Source organism: Chroicocephalus ridibundus, chromosome 7 (assembly GCF_963924245.1).
Source record: "Chroicocephalus ridibundus chromosome 7, bChrRid1.1, whole genome shotgun sequence".
Taxonomy (NCBI): Eukaryota; Metazoa; Chordata; class Aves; order Charadriiformes; family Laridae; genus Chroicocephalus; species Chroicocephalus ridibundus.
The window spans coordinates 54151033-54169880 of record NC_086290.1 but is presented as its reverse complement, the minus strand read 5'-3'; the positions used below and the strand labels follow the sequence as shown (position 1 = coordinate 54169880).

Below are 18848 nucleotides of genomic sequence, written 5' to 3'. Positions count from 1 at the left end.
TAAAAAATAAGACCTTATTTTACAATATGAATTGCTTTCTGTAGAGAAATGAGTCCACCATTATCTCTGCAGAACTGAGACACTCAAAGGAATCAGTTGCAATTTAATGGACATTTGAATTTGAGTACAAATAAGCTTAATTAAAACATTTTAAAATTAATTTATTAAAACTTCATTTCCATTAATAAAAGATATTTGCTTCAGAGAACTAAAAAAGTTAACTCATAAAAATTTGAGAAAAAAGTTCTACATTTAACAAGGAACAAAAAAATTAGTTTTTCTCAAAATCCACGTTTCTTCCAGAAGATGACAACCAGTTTACTTCAAATCACTGAATTTGGTTTGCCCTAAATAACAAGGAAGTGTAGCATGCAACAACTCTGCTCGCAGCCCATGACAGAAAACGAGTACATGGTTAAGTCAATAAATAAATAGGTAATAACAAAAAAATCATTTATTGACAGCCTGAACTTTTGCAACCCTTCTCTGAACAGTACAGTCAGGAAGAGTTGACCAGGCATATCTAGGTCAAATCTGGTATTTAGGCTTTGAAAAATGCAAGCGTTACCAACTTAAAAAATACATTTTAGGATTTATTTTTATCTTTAAATTATGATGAAAAGTTACTGTTTCCCTTTACCTTCAGTACACATAACTGATTTCTTATAGCACTGTTCTACTACAAAGAAATTGGAAAGTTACATAGACTGGAAGCTTTTAAATATGGTTGAAGTACACGCATCCTATTTGTAAATCGCAGATAAAAAAAAAAATCTGAGTGAATGTTTGAGTCTAGACCCCCTTAAACGGCACAATGACAAGATAATAAAGCACTTACGTTTTGATGTTTTCATGGTAGACCTTTGTGTCTGATGGTTGGTTGTAAAGAGGCTGCAATTTTGGATTAGAAAGGTACACTTAGTACTTTTCAATGCACGTAATTCTAAAAGTATATGCAATATATTAAACAATATTTTAATATTTTGCCAATGGTGCCACATCTCTGAGTGTAATCTGAAGGGACTAGAAAAAAAATGCTCAACACAAAGCACAGATTTCATTACTTAAAATTAAATCATTATAAATACCTATGTATATAACAGTATTTCAATTTTTCATATTTCAAAACTGTTCTCTCAAATAGATTCAAATCCATTTTAAAAGATTACGCTTACGTGCAAATCAGTTCACTCAAGCCCCAATTCACCAGTGTATTTAAACACATACTTCTTTTATACACAAACATAGAACTACATCTGTTTACCACAACAGAATTACAGATATGAAACCAACACTAGCAACACAGAAAATAGAAGGAAAAAAAAAAAAAAAAACAACAAACGAAAAACACCAACCAAAAAAATGCAACTTACCAGTTCAACTTTTGGACCAAGACCTTCAAAAATCTTGTGAGCTTCTTCTGCTTTTTTCTGCAAATAAAGAATTTTTTTGTATAGTTTAAGTAAAGCAGCTGAAGTTAGTATCAAAAGTGCACCTGAACTCTTTCACTTAAGCTAGCTGCTAAACCCCTGTGTCATCCTGCTACATCCTTCTTAACCTACTTCTGCAATGTTGCCTCAGCAAATCAAGAAACCTGAACCTGAATTGCGCAGTTACTACTCTGATCTCCATCTTTGGAAGCCGACAAAAGTATAAAAGCAGTTCAAAAAGAGCATAAGTTTAATAAATAACATAGCAAATATTACACACAGAGAGTAGTATGTCACAGGTCCTCCTTCCCTCACGCTAGGCAAAGACCTCAAAACAATTCTGACCCTAAAGGAGGCAGCACTGGATAAGACAGTTGGCTTTCACAAATTCATTTCAAGCCTGTATGATCTTCCAAAGCCCTTTGTCAGCAGACAAGACTATCCGTAATGACCTAACAGACTAGTTCAAATTTGCTTCTTTCTCCCCAACAGTTTATGTGCTAGCGCTAAGACACCTGCAAAGAAAAACACACGATAAACTAATCCATAGAGCAGTTATTATTAGAAAGCATTCTGCTAAGTCCTAACCTCTTTCCATGTAATTGCAATCTTGAGAAATTCTTCGGAACTCACAGCTGTACAAAATAATTATATATCAAGGAAATATTATAGTGTTACCCTGGTAGAATAGTTTTTCTGGTCTCAAAACATTTAAAGGTGAATTCCTGCCCTACTACTTTAACCAAATTTTAGCCAACAGTAGTTGAATATTAAAAGTAATTATCCTAAACTGCATGGTTTGAAGATGAAAGTTGCCAAGTGGACTGTTCTCTTGTACAACTGTAGACGGAAAGACACCAAACAAGTGCTATGTACAGAAATGGCTTAATAACATCTTTAATAATCTTTTAAATAAGGCAGTGAGTACTGACACGTGCTACTTGTACAAAGCCCCATCAATATTGCCATTCTGCAGTACGTGTAATCACATGTAATTCCTGATATGAGAACACAAACCAAGTGCTAAACGGATTCACAAATGCATCAAACTTGGTAATTCCCCTTGTATATATAACACTATATGAAGAGCTACACAGACAGAAGCAGCTAATAAATGACTATACACTGATGCACGTCACTCCATCTCAGACAACATAAAAACGGGTTTCCCCATCTACTTGCACATACACAACACGGGGAATGCAACAGCACCTTCAAAATTCTATTGTGAAAGCCACCCATAACCACAGTTAGCAGACAGAGTTGCACAGTAGCCAACTATGTTGTCTTCAAATTCACACAGTTTTGCCTACTACTCAACATGCAACTGAGCTTGAGGAAGTCTTGTAAGGTGATCGAATGATTTTAATACTTTTCAATTTCATTATAGCATGAAGGAGATTTAAAAACAGTAAAACTGGTTTGTAACCAGAAGTAAACACATCGCTCTAAATTGGTTACATCAGTTTTTGTAACATATTAATCATCCTAACGTCCTGTATTAAGTAAATACATCAAATTTTACAGACAACTTGGGGAGGGGGAGAAGAGGCTGCATGGAACACTTGGGACAGAGTTCTACTGTACAAAAAAAAATCTAGTATTGGGTTGCAGATTTTTACCATCTCAAATTTTCAAAAACAGTCTATTGTAAGAGAAATTAGCTGTTCTAAACTACAAAATAAAATTGGGAAATTAAACAAACATATACCACTCTCACAAAAGATCATAATACTTTCAAAACCAGCAGATATTCAACTCCCTAATCCCAAACTACCAAGGAAAAAAAAGCAGGAAGCACTTTGCTATGGTGGCGATATTACTGAGCTCCTGTGCTTTTATCACCACTTATGGAACACAAGCTCACAATTCACCTATATACTACTTCTTCACATCTGGTCATTTACCCAAATCTTAAGCGTGAGAAGTCAGAGTTTAAAAAAAAAGGCACAGAATCTTAAAACATATGCAGTTTTTCCCCTTCAGCTAATTTAAATGTTGTGTCTTCAGCCAAGCTTGCCAGTATTTATGTGAGGAAAAGAGACTTCAAGATAAATTTCTGAAGCTTTTTTTATATATACCTATATATAGACACAAACATACCTATCTATTATGTATGCATGTGCGTAGATACATAGATAGATATGTATCTCAACACAGAGGTCTAGGGATGAGACCCATAGATGTGTTTCCCTAGACTGCTTATAAGATAGGAGGATCCTGTGATCAAGAATAGAAGTGTCATGCAAGTGTCTTTCATTTAAAGAAGTAAATGAATATTAAAAAGAGGGGCAGGGAAATCACTAATAGAGGAGAAGCAAAAATTGCCCCACAGAAATTAATTAAGACACAAGGAATTTTAGCACATTGGGTCAGACCTACAGCTACACTCAGTCAACTGAAAAGCATGCTTACCCGATTTTCATCGTAAATAATTTGGACGATACTGCGGTGTTTCTGTTCCACTGGAGGAGGGGAGACAGGCCTCTCTGGCTCTGGAGGCTTAGCAGCTTCTTCTTCAAGTTGTTGCTAAGAGACGAAAGAAAGAAAATCAGCCATCCGCACCATGTTACCCTTACCAGTAATTAGTCACCAGAGATAAAATATGCATCTGATCAACAGTTAGCACCGCCTGTCATTTCTCCTCTTAACGGACAAGGAATGAATGAAATAGTTTTAATGCCAACAGGTACAGTAACAAGACTATTTTTTGTACTATTGGTAAACCAAATTAACTGTTTACAAGTCTCACCTGCATTAAATCAGACTTGTTTCAGGTTGAAATTTAAAGCCACTGTCGCACTATAGTTTATCCCTATTTAACTTTAAACAAAAACATTAACTTTGGAGAACAGCTGCACCAAACCTGCGTTCTCACAGAGGAAGAAACCACAGAGATGCCTTTCTACATTGTAGATATTCGAGTGTCATTACTACTACTTTTTTTAAAAAAGAAAAAAAAGGTACAAAAGTCCTTCTAACAATCCACAGAGAACATCATTCTAAATGTACTTCACAGCAGAAATAAACCACTCCACATGTATTGAAGTTCCAAGATTGTTACAATACCAAATAAGCAAAAAGAGAGTAATATTTTCCAAGCTACCACACTGCTATGATTTGTTTTCACATCAAATAAATCTGATTCGGCGACGTCTTAATTTTTTAACTGTAAATATCCTTCATCCATGCCTGCCACAAACACGCAACAAAAAAACTTCTGATGCTCCATCCTGCTTACAACACCGGCTAGAATGTGCTATTTTGATTCATGAGAATTCAAAATCTAAAATTTTTGCAGAATGCCATAATAAGCAGGCTCAATTACTGCAGGCAACAGCAACTTTGTAATATTTTTTTTTTAAGGGCAAATCATACTACAAACAAATGAACCTTCACAGAAGATACACATAGTACTTGCTGACTTTGTGGAAAAGTGAACAAACGAACAAGAAGATAAGTATCACTAACACACAGCCAGGTACTTGGTGACATCCTTTTTTGGTTTTCTGCTGAAGGTCACTCTACAGGTCATTAAAATTCAGATGTAATTAAATGCTTCCAGACCATAAAAGCATATCACTGTCTATTGCTATCCCAGACCTACAAGTTAACAAATCCTACAGCGTAACTCATTTCCTACAGAGCTCCCATTAAAAAACAAACAAACAAAAAAACCTTAAAGCTGGCACTACTTCTATCTGGATCTTTGAAAGTCATAAAGGAAAAGGAGACAAGGACTTTGTTTTTGCCAACGAGTAACAGATGCCTAGATTGTAGGGTGGGTTTAGTTGGCCACAAGAGCTACTGGGAAGGCAACAGCTACTGCCAGCAAACATTTCCTTTGCTCCCAATGGCTGAAGTGCAGTTCTCTGATGCAAAGCATAGCAAGGACCGTAGTTAAAAAAAAAAAAAAAAAAAAAAAAAAAAAAAAAAAAAAAGATTAAAAGAGATTTCCTCCTTTATTTCTCTGCTCTCTGTCTGTTCACTCGCACCCCTCCTACTACACTTTCCCCCAAGGCTAACCTGAGCTCCAGATGTTATAGGATCTCTTGCCCTTGTGAAAGCAGATGATCCAGGGACTTCTGTACAAGCTCTGGTTTTGGAGACACGTGCAAAGGATTCTCCCCTTGCACAGACTGTGAAAGAAGAAAGATGACAGCCTCCCCTCACCCAGCAGTCATCTTTAAAGCTGAAATTACAGTCACAGTGCCCTTGTTTCACTAATCATCTAACAAAAGTTTAAAATATAAAGCCATCTACTGTTGGTGTTCTATGTGGCTTTCTCCTATTTTCAAAAATGTTTAAAACTACATTATATCCAATCTATTTAAACATTCTAGCAAAATTGTATACGTAACCTTCCCTTTTTAACTTGTTCATTTGGTTCACGTAACCAAAAATTCACCACTACCACCAACAAATGAAGTATTTCCACACCTTTTTCACTGGCAGAAAACAATGGTAGTGTCTGCTATGCTTACTTGCTTTTTCTTCAGTTTAAGGATTTGCTGTTCAACTTTCGCAATCTCGCGATCCACACGGTCCATGCTCTGTATCAATTCTTCCTTTGACAGCTTTGAAGGTGAAGCATTTTGGTCCTCCCCACAAGGCTGACCAGAAATTGGAGAAGATGGTCCCTCATGCTTTCCTCCAAAAGCTGGGTCCTTTCATGGGGACAGGATGGGGGGGGGGGGGGGGAGATTGAGAGAAATCAGTCTTATTGATAACAGGTGAATGTGTGTTCAGTAACCAAATTAGCATGCATGAATTAAAAAGAATTTCCAGTTATCTGTATCTCAGTTGAGGAGATAAGTTAAATATTTCAGTTTATTAGTGCTCTAAATATTTTAGAATTAACTGACAGCCCATTTATGATAGCATAATTTCAAAGTCCACCTTGAAAAATAACAGCAAACTTCAATATTCACCTTGAAACCAAAATAAGATCAAAACACCTCCCTTCTAAAAATATATCTTCATAAACATCAACAGTATCTTTTACATTTAAATGAAGGGTTACTTGAGAGCAAATCCTCAGTACTCTGCACGTATATTGATGAGGATACTCTTGAAGATAACCATGACCAGCCTGATAAAGTACATCTGGATTTAGTTGTGGTTATAAATGTTAAGTTCTCTTGAACTTAACATGAGTTAAGAAAAGTGATGACTTAAGGGACGATAGGTCACTATTCACTTGGCTTTGATTTTTTTGTCTTTTCTTTTTCGCCCATCTCTAAACAACATATTCCAACTTGCTTGATGTTCTAACATAAGCACTGTTGTACCTTGTCTTTGTTTTTGTCCTCAAACCATCATGCTCCATGACTACCTAGCTGGCAAATGCCAGCTCAGTTATACATCCCTCATTCAAGCCAATCTGACTGAAAGACGATGTGCCTGAATTCCTCTTCTCTACATAATACAAGGCTGTATTTCTACACTGAGACAGTAGATATCTTTATGTAGCGCCTGGACAAAAATTCAGTTACATGCAAGCATGTTAACATTGCATGCCTTAGCTTGGTTTCTCCAATCCCCTTTGATCTTATCTTTGCTATGCAACACAGCAAGTTACTAAGAAATCACATGCCATCATAATTTTACTTTATTTCACAGACAGTTTATTCACATAAAAGGAATGGTAGAGAGAAGGCATGACAAGTAATCGATTTCTAAAAAATCTGGTGCCTATTACCTTTTGAATCCATATGGTGAAATTTTTCTTTAAATGCTCTGAGTTTAGAAACTTGAGTGCTCACCTTCAAAAGTCACACCCACTACGTACCACCTTTTCGGGTGTGAGTCAGTGTGCTTGTGTGCACGCACGAGAGAAGATATTAAATATTCATTTAAAAGACATTTGTCTGCTCTACACAAATTGCGCTAATCAATATTCAGTATCTACAATAGAAAATATCCACGCCAAACCAGACTGCCCTAGATTTACCCAAAATGAGACAGTGACAAGTATAATTACTGTTACGTAAATAAGCAGACTCATTTCAAACGCTTAAAAGGGAGAGGGGGTGGAGGGGAGTACTTTGACCATTCAGTACAAACATTCATTACAGAAAAAAAGTGGACTTGCACGCACTTGCCAGCAGCTTTCAACTGAAAAGCAGAAATATTTCATGTACTATACTATAATAATTTTGCAACTGAGATTTTTAATGACTTAAGCATTTAGTGGCAACTCAGAACTCCAGTCTTTTTACTGTGTTTGAGGCAGACTTATCTTATTGTTCTTTTTATAAAAGAGTAACGCTGACTCAAGACCACAGTTCACGATAACGTGTAAAATTAAGTTTTTGGGTTAAAAGAATGAACTTAAAGAAATTTTAAAAATTACCTAACAGAAAAAGAAATAAAAATATTAAATCACCACAACATAGGAAGTTACACCTTCAGCATCGTAACAGAAAATGGTTTTACCTTCTTAATATCTGCAGATCTCAACCCTTCCTGCAGAGGATGTACTAAAGGCAAAACAGTAGCTGCACTGACACGCTGAAAATGGGAATCAGAGACTTGTTCAAGACGTGGTCGCTTAGATTCCAGTGAATCATGATCTGTCTGAGATGGACCTGGATGAAATTGCTGTTCATATCCAGTTCTCCTTTCCTGAGGCCTAATATATACAAGAGATAAACTATTAAAATATACATTTTCCATACAAGAAAACTACTTGGCGTTCCTCAACCCTTTTCAAATATACTGGAGATGCAATTTAGTGAAGTTCCTTCTAAACAGCAAAGCAAACAAGTGCTTGTAAGTATGATCTTCAAAAACACAACAGCTAAAAATCCATTGAAAAAGAGAAAATTAACTTGAATCTTAAAGGACACTGTTTAAACGCATGTCTATCGTTACAAACCCTTAAAAAGAAACTTAACACTGATACAATAATATTTTTTGAAATTGGAGCTCTGAGTCAAATTATGAACAAAAAAAATAATCCATGAGATAAATATAGTACTATATTCCACTGAACACAGATGGCCACAACAGCTCGGTTATTTCATTTTTGCAGTCAAATAATTTTCAAATATACACAGAATGCTTCAAATGAGCCATGAGCCTATTTGGAACTTGATATCTATTAAAATGCTACTACGTGACAGAAACATTCATTGATTCAACCCATGAGTCATTCAAAAACTCCTCCTTCTCAGAAAAATGCAGAAGAAGGTATCACTAGCTTCTTTACAGTGCAATGCACAGGATGTCCATAAAAGAACCTCATATGCTTCAACATCTTCCTATGAAGTGCCACTGAAGAGATGACAGTAATTTCCTGTATTTTGCCAGAACTACTGAAGAAGTTTTTGCAAATTTACTATGCGGGGAGAGGGGGAATTTACTTCTGCTATAAATTGAATTTTTGAGATCTCTAAAAACTACTATGATTCTCAGCACTAAAACAGAGCCGTACTGACGTTTTGGTGACACAAGATGAAGGCAATATGCAAGCCCCAGATTTCACTATCATCAAGTTATTTCTGGGAATATTCTAATGAGACTTTAAGGTAGACCAGTATTTACACAACATTCATTACTGGTATTTGTTCAGAACCAGATACCTCAGTTATAGCCAAAATAAACTGCTAGCAGTAACCCAGCATATAAAGTTGCTCCTAGCAGATATACTTACTAAGAACCCAAGGAAAAAAAAAACAACACAAAACAAAAATGTTGTTACAAGCAATAACTCTTGCTTAAAATTGTATATCAGCATACTAATATGCTAAAGAATTGTGGTGCATAAAGTGTATAGTAACCTCATCCCTAAACCAATGCATGTTCTTGCTAATTTACTACAATCCAGTTAATCTTAGCCTGATCTGTAGTGGGTTTTTAATTTTTAAATTTGGTTTTCAAAGTACATCCAATATTCTTCACGTATATAGTCAAATGAATGCTTAATACGGTCTGAAGACTTCATTGAACCTATTAACCTCACAGTAGTATTAATGTACATTTCAACATTCATCAGTATCCGCTGTGATGTAACGTATTTCACTGAGAAGTAGGATATTACCAATCTGAAACTACATTACAACATAAAATTCACTATAGTTGTCCACTATACTTGTCCTCAGTTAACCTGCTGGATCCCAGATCAGTGGCATCTATTTACACAGAGACAGCAATGGCCTATGAGACTGACAAAAAGGGTATTTAGAACAAATGATATGAAGCTGTCAAGTGTCTTACCAGAAGTAGCATACTCTGATTTAGTCCATTTTGTGCCACATTTCAGTGTTTTACAGTTCCTACAACCCAAATACCCAATTAGCTCTATTGTTTCTCACTTGCCCAGCCACACAGAGACCATTTCTTGAATAAGCAAACCTAATCTAGGAAGCATGACAGGTAATACTCACATTGCAACAATTCTTGCAATTGTTGCTTCCACTGGGCAGGACTAAATTATCGAAAGTTACAAACTTTGCACACTTTTAGCCTAAACAGCATTAAAAAGTTTGCAGTATGCACTTGGATTCTCAAAGTTTACTGACGGTTTTGTTAGCAGAGGTGTGGGAAAAGCGAAGCAGACTGTCACTTCCTGTCTGTGAAATATTAGTTAAGCCAAAGGAACTGAGGAATTACACAACAGCTCCAACCCTCAAACGCAGGAGGCCGACACTGTTACAACAACAGAGCACCAATTAATAAAGTCCAGTAGTCAGGCAAAAAACTGTGAAACTCAAAAAACTCTCTATTCAAAAGTCAAAACTAACTTTACAGAAAGCGCGGGGACACACAGAAGATTCCTGTTCGCATACTTCAAAACGAGCATCCTCACCTGTCCGAGCCCGGGTGAAATTCAGAAAGCAAGGAAGGCCTGCGCCGGAGCTGCTGCTGCTGTTGCTGCTGCTGCTGCAAGAGCTGGGTTGCCTGACTGACTTCCAGGTGAGACGAACGGTAATCGGGAACTGCAAATTCCTAAATGAAACACACTCATGATGTTAACAGGAACAACGGTGCAAAAGACAGGATCAAAAAAGCCTTTGGTGTCACGGAATGATCGTTTCCAAAGTTATTAAATACAGACCAAGACCAGATCACCAAAGCTTTATTCCAACTCAAAAAAAATAAAGTTTGTAAATGGCATTTCTAAGTTATAAGTTAACTTTAAAGAGACTAAATACTTATGCTAAGAACTCCACCTAGCTTATCAACAACTTCTAATAAAACATAAATGAGCCAGCTGCAGAAGAATATCCCTTAAAAAAAAAAAATCCTTAAAAATCAATTTTGCACATCCAACTACAAAGTGATGAACTGAAAATATATTTTAGCAACCCTGAGGTAATTCCTTCTGTTATCACCTCACCATTTTTATATCAGACCCTATTAATTAGGACTAAGAGTCAGACAATATGCATCTTCTGACTGATACAATTCATAATTAAGTGAGGTACAAGACAATTTATTTGTATACATGGGTCTTCCACCACTGGTATGGCAGGCAGCACTAACCAAAGAGAAGCTCCGTAAGACACGCAATAGGTCATTACCCATAAGATTTAGCTTTTACGAATTATCTAAAAATAAATACAGAGCAAGCCAAAAAGCTCCAATTCTTGAATTTCCTTTTGCAAACATGTAAGTAGAACAAAACACCTAAAGTATCTGTAGCAGCAGGAGAATTTCATTAAAACAAGGGAAACCTGAACTGTTCTAAAGCCAAGAGCTCGTCGTCCGCAGCCGACCGTGCCACAGAGAGCACAGGATGGCAGAATAAATGCTCGACAGAAATGACCAAGCAGGAGACTCTTAGAAATCCATTCCCCTAATTCTGGCTCAGGACACAGATAGCTGGAAGCACCAGTACAACTGCTTCAGAAAAAATTCAGAGTGTAACACAAGTTTTCACATTTCAGACTCGCATTCTCCACCTTGCATGGAGATTTTGTCAAGAACTACATTTAGCTTGTAGAGAATAGAGCCCACTATTCCTTACAGAGAAGGAGCAAAGATGACTGTGGGTTCATTTCTTACACTCCTGGGCCTAATGGGAGATTAATTAAGAAGGGGTAAAAAAGAGAAAATTTGTACCCATAAATGCCCCAAGAGTCCAGTCTCTCAAAGGATTTGTTACACCCAGAGCACTGCATTCATATTAGACGCATACTAACTGGAGACAGGTTATTTGCATGCTCTTGGAAAATTATTGCTATCAATGCATACGGGCTCAGACACACTTAGTTGGCCAAATTTATTATGATGAGTAAACATCAGCAAATTAAAGCAAAGTTACAACAAAAGTTTATGAACACATTCCCTAGTGAATTTATTCAGACTACACAAAACCAATGATAAAACCAGAAAGTTTATATTCATTCCCAATGATAAAGATATAGAATTATAAAACTCATTTTTCTGTCAAAAAAAAAAAAGTAAAAAAGCAGATACAAACATAATCTTGAAGAAGCAAAATGCAGTGCTTTCAGAAGAAAAAAAAGAAAAAAAAAAAAAAGGGAGGGCAAAACAAACCACCCCATAACTATTTACCTAAGCAACACTGGCAGCAGTTCTCCTCAGCAGACAAAACACTTCCTTTGCCACTTTGAGCATTTCTATTAAATGATGAAAAACCAAATATAAAAAAGCAGAGGAAGTAAGAATCAAAAAGATTCAACCTGCTGAGGAGGCAGCATTCTCACTGTACAGCCTTTAAGAGAAGCAAACTTTTAAAGCGTTTTGCCAGTTTGAGTAGATTTACAAATGTTAAATAACAGGAAATATTGACAAGCTGTAGGGTTTTATTTAGGATACCTTCACAGTTTATAGAATATTTTTAATGCTAGTCATGTAAAAAGAAAGAAGGCGCAAAAAAGGAAAAAAAAAAAACAACACCAACACACAGGCAAGAACTTTAAAAAGCCAAAACCGCAGTCAATGGTAGTCAAGGATTTTAATAATTTCAGCTACAGCACTGCAGGAAGGCATAATTCCAACAGTTAATTATATCCTTTCAAGGTAACACTTCTGAAGGAACCAAGGAGCAGCACATGGCTATAGATTACACTTCCCAGAAGTTACACTGCAGTCAGACCCTCATTCAAAGGCACAATAGACTTGAGTAAGTATAACGCAAGAGCCAAACTCCAAAGGCACAAACATTGTTAGACAGATTTCCCCAGTCACTTTTAACTGGGCGCATTCACCTGCAACTCTACCGTTTTCAAATATGAACAACTTCTATTACATTGGTTAAAAACAAATAATCCCGTTTGGCACAGCAAACACCCAAACTGTACTCTTGCTAAATTTGTAACCCTGTTGTGTCCTTACCTGCTGGTGCCGGGTGCTAGGGAAGGTGTACTGGACAGAGTGAGTGGGATAACGGCTCTGTTCTGTGCTGAATGCTCCTTGGTTAGGAGGGTAGCCTGAACTTGACATTATCAGAGAAGAAGTCTTCACAAAGCTGTGAGATCAAGACCAGCAAGCAATCATGTTTCTAGGAAACCGCCTAAAGGAAAAAAGATCACTGATAAGCACTGAAGTACCAGATGTACTCACAATACATTACAGCCATAGTCACCTAAGCAAAACAACCATTACCAGTAAAAGCTTTTTCCTGATGTATTTATTTAATAGGTTACTCTAGTCTGAAACATGTTAACAGGTCTTAAATGGGCTCAAAATGAGACATGTCAGCATTGTCTACACAAAGATTTGAGGATTATATTGTCAGAATACATCATTTTACCAGTTACCAGTTGAATCAGGAGGATTTTAAAAGAAAAATACGTCACTTTAAATAGACATTAAAGAGGTTATAATAGTCTATAGATGGATTTTTTTATTTACTGTAAATTTCTTCAGCACAACGTGAAGTTCACTTTCATTTCTTCTACAGAGTTTTTGGATTCTGTGAACTGTTTCTTACTTTCGGATTCAGGTAGTCTTAGGGCTGCTTTACTCAATGCCACATACAGTTCATTAAACCACAGTGTATTCATCAAGCCCTAAAATACTATTACCATCTAACAGCAGCTTGACAAAAGAAGTCAGTAAAAAAAAGGCAGTTACAAAAAAAAAAACCCCAAACCACTATTTCAATTGACAGCATAGTTTGTCTCATATGGGATGCCAGAAACTGCGTATCCTATGAAGCCTTAAAACAATCCTGCTTAGTTGACATTCAATGACTACTTTGCCTCTACTGTACTCTCCAGCTACAGATTTACAGTGAACACTGAAACGCATACTGATCTGGGGAAGATTTTAAATACTGAAAAAATCCAGACAAGTTCACTAACGAAGTCCAAGCATCTATGAAGCTGTGTATAGTTTCAGCTGCTGAAGATCAGCAGACTGATTTAGCACTGCACCCATCAGTGCTCTGAGCAGGTAAATTACGGCTCTAATCAAAAAAGCAGGAAATATATTTTTTAAACAGAAGATACTTCTCTCCAGTGGCTCAAAAGATGCAATCCTTAGAGCCTATGTATTAAATATAGAATTCTATCGGACCTGTAGCAAATTCTCAACCTCTGGTCCAGAGCCTAGCAGACATATCAGACCTTCAAATAAAGTAACTGTTGATCCCTGCCTAGATGGCTTCATTTCAAAGCACGTTAATCTGCAGCCTTTCACAAACATCACATGTAAAGTTATACTTCTGAACTGGATTTTCCATTAACAGTCAATAGACAAAATCAGATCAGGAAAGGACCAGGCACCACTATACAAACAGATCTTAAAGTTTATCTGACATATTTTATCATTCCTGTTCTGGTTGTTTTTTTCCCCCCACTTCTCCACCAAAGAAAGAAAGTTTTACACGTTGGACTATCAAGACTAATGAGACAAATTTAGATTTACCTGTTAAACAGATACGTTTATTTAGATTTACCGCTTAAACAAATATCAGATATGAAAAATTAAAGAAAACTACAGTTTCTCTTTCAAAGCAATACTACAGATCATTAGTTGTGTGCTTTATAGTGCCTATATATCTATTATAGTACCATAACTCATACCCAAGTGACAAGTTCTAACAAAGAATTCTTCACCATTAACACTTATTATACTTCATCATTCATGCTGCATTCATTAGAGTACATCTTTACCAACTGTGTGATGGTCTAATAGGTCTGAGTCATACACTTTCCCAATTAATCAAGAAACACTGTCAGAAAGCAAGCAGTTTTAGCTAACACACATTGTACTGGTTAGTTGTAAGGTATAGTAGCTGAACACACAAATGTATTCCTAAATCCAAACTACAGCAAAAAAAACCTTTTTCTCTCTCAACTTCCACACAAGTCCGTATAAAACTATGGCATATAGCTAATTGTCAGCTCAATCCAGTGTTTACTAATGTGATAACTACTCCCATCACAGGCTGGTGAACTTTTATTATTAAACGAACAACTGGCTCTGTGGTATAAGGATGCTCAAGCAGTTTAAGGTTACAAAAGTATAAATGTTAGTTTGATGAATTGCTGATAACTCTAACTTCTGCTCCCTCACCAGCTTTGTATCTTCATATGCAGTCTTCATAAATATGTGGAAATTATCTAACTGAATTACATATATATATATATATAAAAATATATATATATGTATGTCTGCTACACCTTAATAACTTTAGTGAGGAATAAAGACAGTAATACTGGATCTGACCAAAGCTTCTTTAGCCCAATATGCTGTGGCTGAGGATGGCCAGCAGCAGGCATTTAGGGAGCACACACCTGTATTTTCCCAACAAACTCTCCAGCCTTCTAGTGGCTCCCTGAGACACTCCCTGTGGCTCAGGGATTCCTCGAGTCACAGCCTTTCTCTTCAAGATTTCTTAATGGCTTTCTCTTCCATTGGTTTGTCCAGCTCTTTTCTGAACTAATATAAACTCTCACCATTCACAACTGCTTGTTGCAAGAACTTCTACAGTTTAGTGGCATTTCGCATGAGAAACCACCAGCTTTTGTTTGCTCCCGACCTGCTACCTTTCTTCAATATCTCTAGCTTTGGCATTGGAACAGACCAAACATCTACTTCCTATTCTTTTCTTCCCTGTTGCACAGAAGATTCTGTAGACTTCTATCCTATCCCTTCAGCCATATCTTTTCCACACTGAAAATCCTAGTCTACTTGGCTGTTTCTTGTCAACCACTTCCAAACCATCTCTAGTCCTGTGATGCTCATTCTGAGGCACAGGGAGCCAGAAACACACACCAGATTCTGCGAAAGTATCAATACTCATCTTGTTCTTATTCTCTTCTCTTACACGCTGACCACAGTCTGGCAAATCTGGGGATGCAAGGGAGATCAGGGGAGCAACCACCTGAAAATCACACATTAATACAGGCCAACTACTGCATGATTCAAGGTCCTTTCTAGTTTCTCTCTGTCAAGTTACATCTTCTTATTTTCTCAATATTCAGTCCAGCCCGCAGGCTGATTATTAACCCAGGTGCTGAAAGTTCAATCCGCGGTCACTTTGTATGATGCTATAAAGGCTATTTCTTCATTCACAAGAACTTCAGCGTACAGATTGTTAGGTTTGTGATAGGACTGTTAGTCTTGAAATCTTCACTGATATATAAGAACCTTTCACAACCGACAACGAAAGGTCCTGACCACCTCTCCAGATTCTGTGCTAGACATGGAATGATGGCGGGGGGGAGGCAGGCAGAGTGCACAAGCACAGACATCCTTCATCCATCCAACAATGTTAGCCAAAACCCCTAATCTCATAACCTACAAGTTTTACATAATATGTATGAAAAAATTCAGTCTAATGGCCTTCCTACTGAGAACTGCAAGTATGATCATGTTTGTAGCACCATAATAATAAAAAAATAAAGGTTAAATAAAGAAAAGCCGCCAACAGAGGAAGGCAACAGAAACAGCATTAGAGGTCATAATTGCGGTCAATAAGAGAGGTGGAAAGCGAAGAGAAGAAAAAAAAAAAAGAAAAAAAATTAAGTTATCAATGGTTGGGGTGCATTCTTCCCCTCCCCAGGGGAACTGACACAACCACAGGAAGAGATAAGGGCAGTAACATTAGAGGAGAATACATGGTTACATATTGACAATTACAAGGCAGGGAGGGAACTAAAGGATAGGGATTCTGCACAGGATCTCATTTCTGTCAAGACAAAACCAACACTGTAGTACAACACGTAAAGTGACACTGAAGTATATTTCCTTCCCCTCTTAAGCCTCCTCTTCTTGTTACAGACATTTATATGTGCCTGCACTCTCCTAATTTGCCCTCTCCACAAGCCCTGCAGACCCCAGTCTCCTACAGGACAAGTTGGTTTACGCTCTGCCATACTGGGGGGGAGGAAGGGGGGAAGAAGTTTTTCCCAATATTTGCCTACAGAATTACCACCAATATTCTGCTGATCTCTCCCTGTCTTGCTACTTTAATTCTGCAATTATGGATGTAAGTACTTTACTTCAACTCTTATTTCTCTGCAGGCAACCTTATGACCGTTCATCTAAAAGCATCTGCCTCTCTCTTCAGCATCTGCTCGCATGTATCCAGCGAACACAATTTATTCTTCATTAATCTATTTCTTGGTCAGTGAGGGCAATGACAGCTTCCTGCTGTAATCTCTCAAAGTTCCATATGTTCAGACTATGTTTAAATACGGCAGCCTTTTTGCATAAAATTCTAACTGTGTGTGTAGGTTGTAAACAATCTCATCCGGGCTTTCCTCACTGCTGTTTCCATTAGTCATGACAAACTTCGTCTTGCTCCACTCAAATCCAATCAGAATTCTCCTTTAAAGCTCCTCGCTATTAACTCTCTCTGCCTCTCCGATCCTTCCACTGGTTCCCTCTTCTCTGCCAGAACAGAGGCTGCTCATCTTCATCTTCAGCACCCCTGACAACTTACAATACAAGAAATCAGCTTCTGACTCTGCACAGTCAATGACAGCAAGATTCTATTTTTCAGACAAGTATTTTCATACCTTCTCATGTTATTCTGCAAATTTCAGAGGTTCCTCACATAAACATTTACGAGAACTGTTAAAGACTGGAATTCTGCCTTAAATGTCTCACAAAGATAAGTTTGGTCATGAATACTTTCATACAGCTGCCAAACAGGCTGGCAAATTGTCTGTCTCACTGAATGCTGACAATTAGAAGGGGCAGAAGGAATTTTTCTTGTTTGGTATTTCAGAACCCAGTCCTTTCTGCTATAGTGTCCCACTTCGCTGACATTCCCAAACACTGCAGTAAAACGTACAAGGGATGGGGAAACACAGTAGTGTCTAGTGTCAAATGGATAATATTAAAAAAAAAAAGAGTTACAGGAGAAGTAGGAGCAAAGAGTCAGGGGAAAAAAAAAAAAAAAAAAGAAAAGAAACTGAAAAGTCTGAAGACACCCAGCTGAGAAAAAGCAGTGACAAGAGTTACAGTTTCAGGAACCGTGGAGAGATACTCGTCCCTGTGTTAATTTTCGCTTCTCGGGCAAGGAAATGATTTAACAATATTTATTTCTAAAGTTATGACAATATTTTTCTCTTTGGCCAGCTCAAACTACTGAACAGATCCGATTCAGGCTTCCCCTTAAAAGCTACTGTTTGCACTTACATTTGTCATATGCGGAGAAATCCGAGTAAGTTACAAATAAGTTAGAACTGGGTATTATAGTGGCAACAGTCATAGCACAATTTCAGATTGGTTTCTATGAGGGAATACTAATTAGAATAGTATCTCTTGATCTCCAGATCTCAAAATGCCTCAGAAAGAAGCAGAAGTATGTACTATCTTCAGTAGACTCATGGGAAAACGAACAACAGAAAGTTTAAGAAATCTATCAAAGACTACTCAGGAAATAGTCAATGAGTGAATCGGAAATAAAACTCAAGTCTTGCAGCACTTTAAACAGACAAAAGCTAGCGCTGCCCGAAAAAAGCACTCCTTCGCTCGGGAAAATACAGCAGGTTAAAAACTGTTGACTATTTTTAGCAGGCCAGTTCCCCAAAACCGCTCAACGCGTAGCCACACAAATGTTTATGCCAGCAGAAGGGAAGGGGTCAAGAGGCCAGAGGGACGGCAGAGTCACCTACTCCGGGTGTGTGGGACCACGGCCCGTGTGCTGCAGTAGCCGGTCCCCTACTTTCCCATTCGCCTTCGTGGATAAAAGACCAGTCTCACAGGGAGACTCAATTTCTCTTTGCATATACGAAACAAGCTAATACTTTTGCATTTAGAGTAATTTTCATGCCATCTTGAAGTACTTAACCAACATTTGCTAATTAAATTTCACATCCTTTTGGGAATTTTCCTCATCTTGTTTTTGAGGAAACTAAGTGTGATACAAAGAGTGCGAAGAATTAGATTACAGTCATATAAGGCTTAAACCGAGTTGGGGGATTTTGTTTTTAAATCAGCAACCTTAGTAAATTGAGCTCTGATGTAACTAAACTATGGCAGAAT

The 18848-nt window shown here is 37.3% G+C and overlaps 1 protein-coding gene across 3 annotated transcripts in view; it reads right to left on the bottom strand.

Moving 5' to 3' along the window:
• Positions 1-18848, bottom strand: part of NCOR1 (nuclear receptor corepressor 1) — a 72359-nt gene that overhangs the window by 44942 nt on the left and 8569 nt on the right. For all 3 annotated transcript variants that reach the window (XR_010071981.1, XM_063341400.1, XM_063341401.1), the window contains exons 2-8: positions 12738-12915; positions 10243-10382; positions 7869-8064; positions 5915-6097; positions 3846-3959; positions 1374-1430; positions 839-891 (exon numbers count right to left, since the gene is read on the bottom strand). Coding sequence is in view for 2 of the 3 variants with exons in the window: in XM_063341400.1 (XP_063197470.1) it covers positions 839-891; positions 1374-1430; positions 3846-3959; positions 5915-6097; positions 7869-8064; positions 10243-10382; positions 12738-12845 (851 nt within the window). In the remaining variant the exon portion in view is untranslated. The remainder of the gene's footprint in view (positions 1-838; positions 892-1373; positions 1431-3845; positions 3960-5914; positions 6098-7868; positions 8065-10242; positions 10383-12737; positions 12916-18848) is intronic.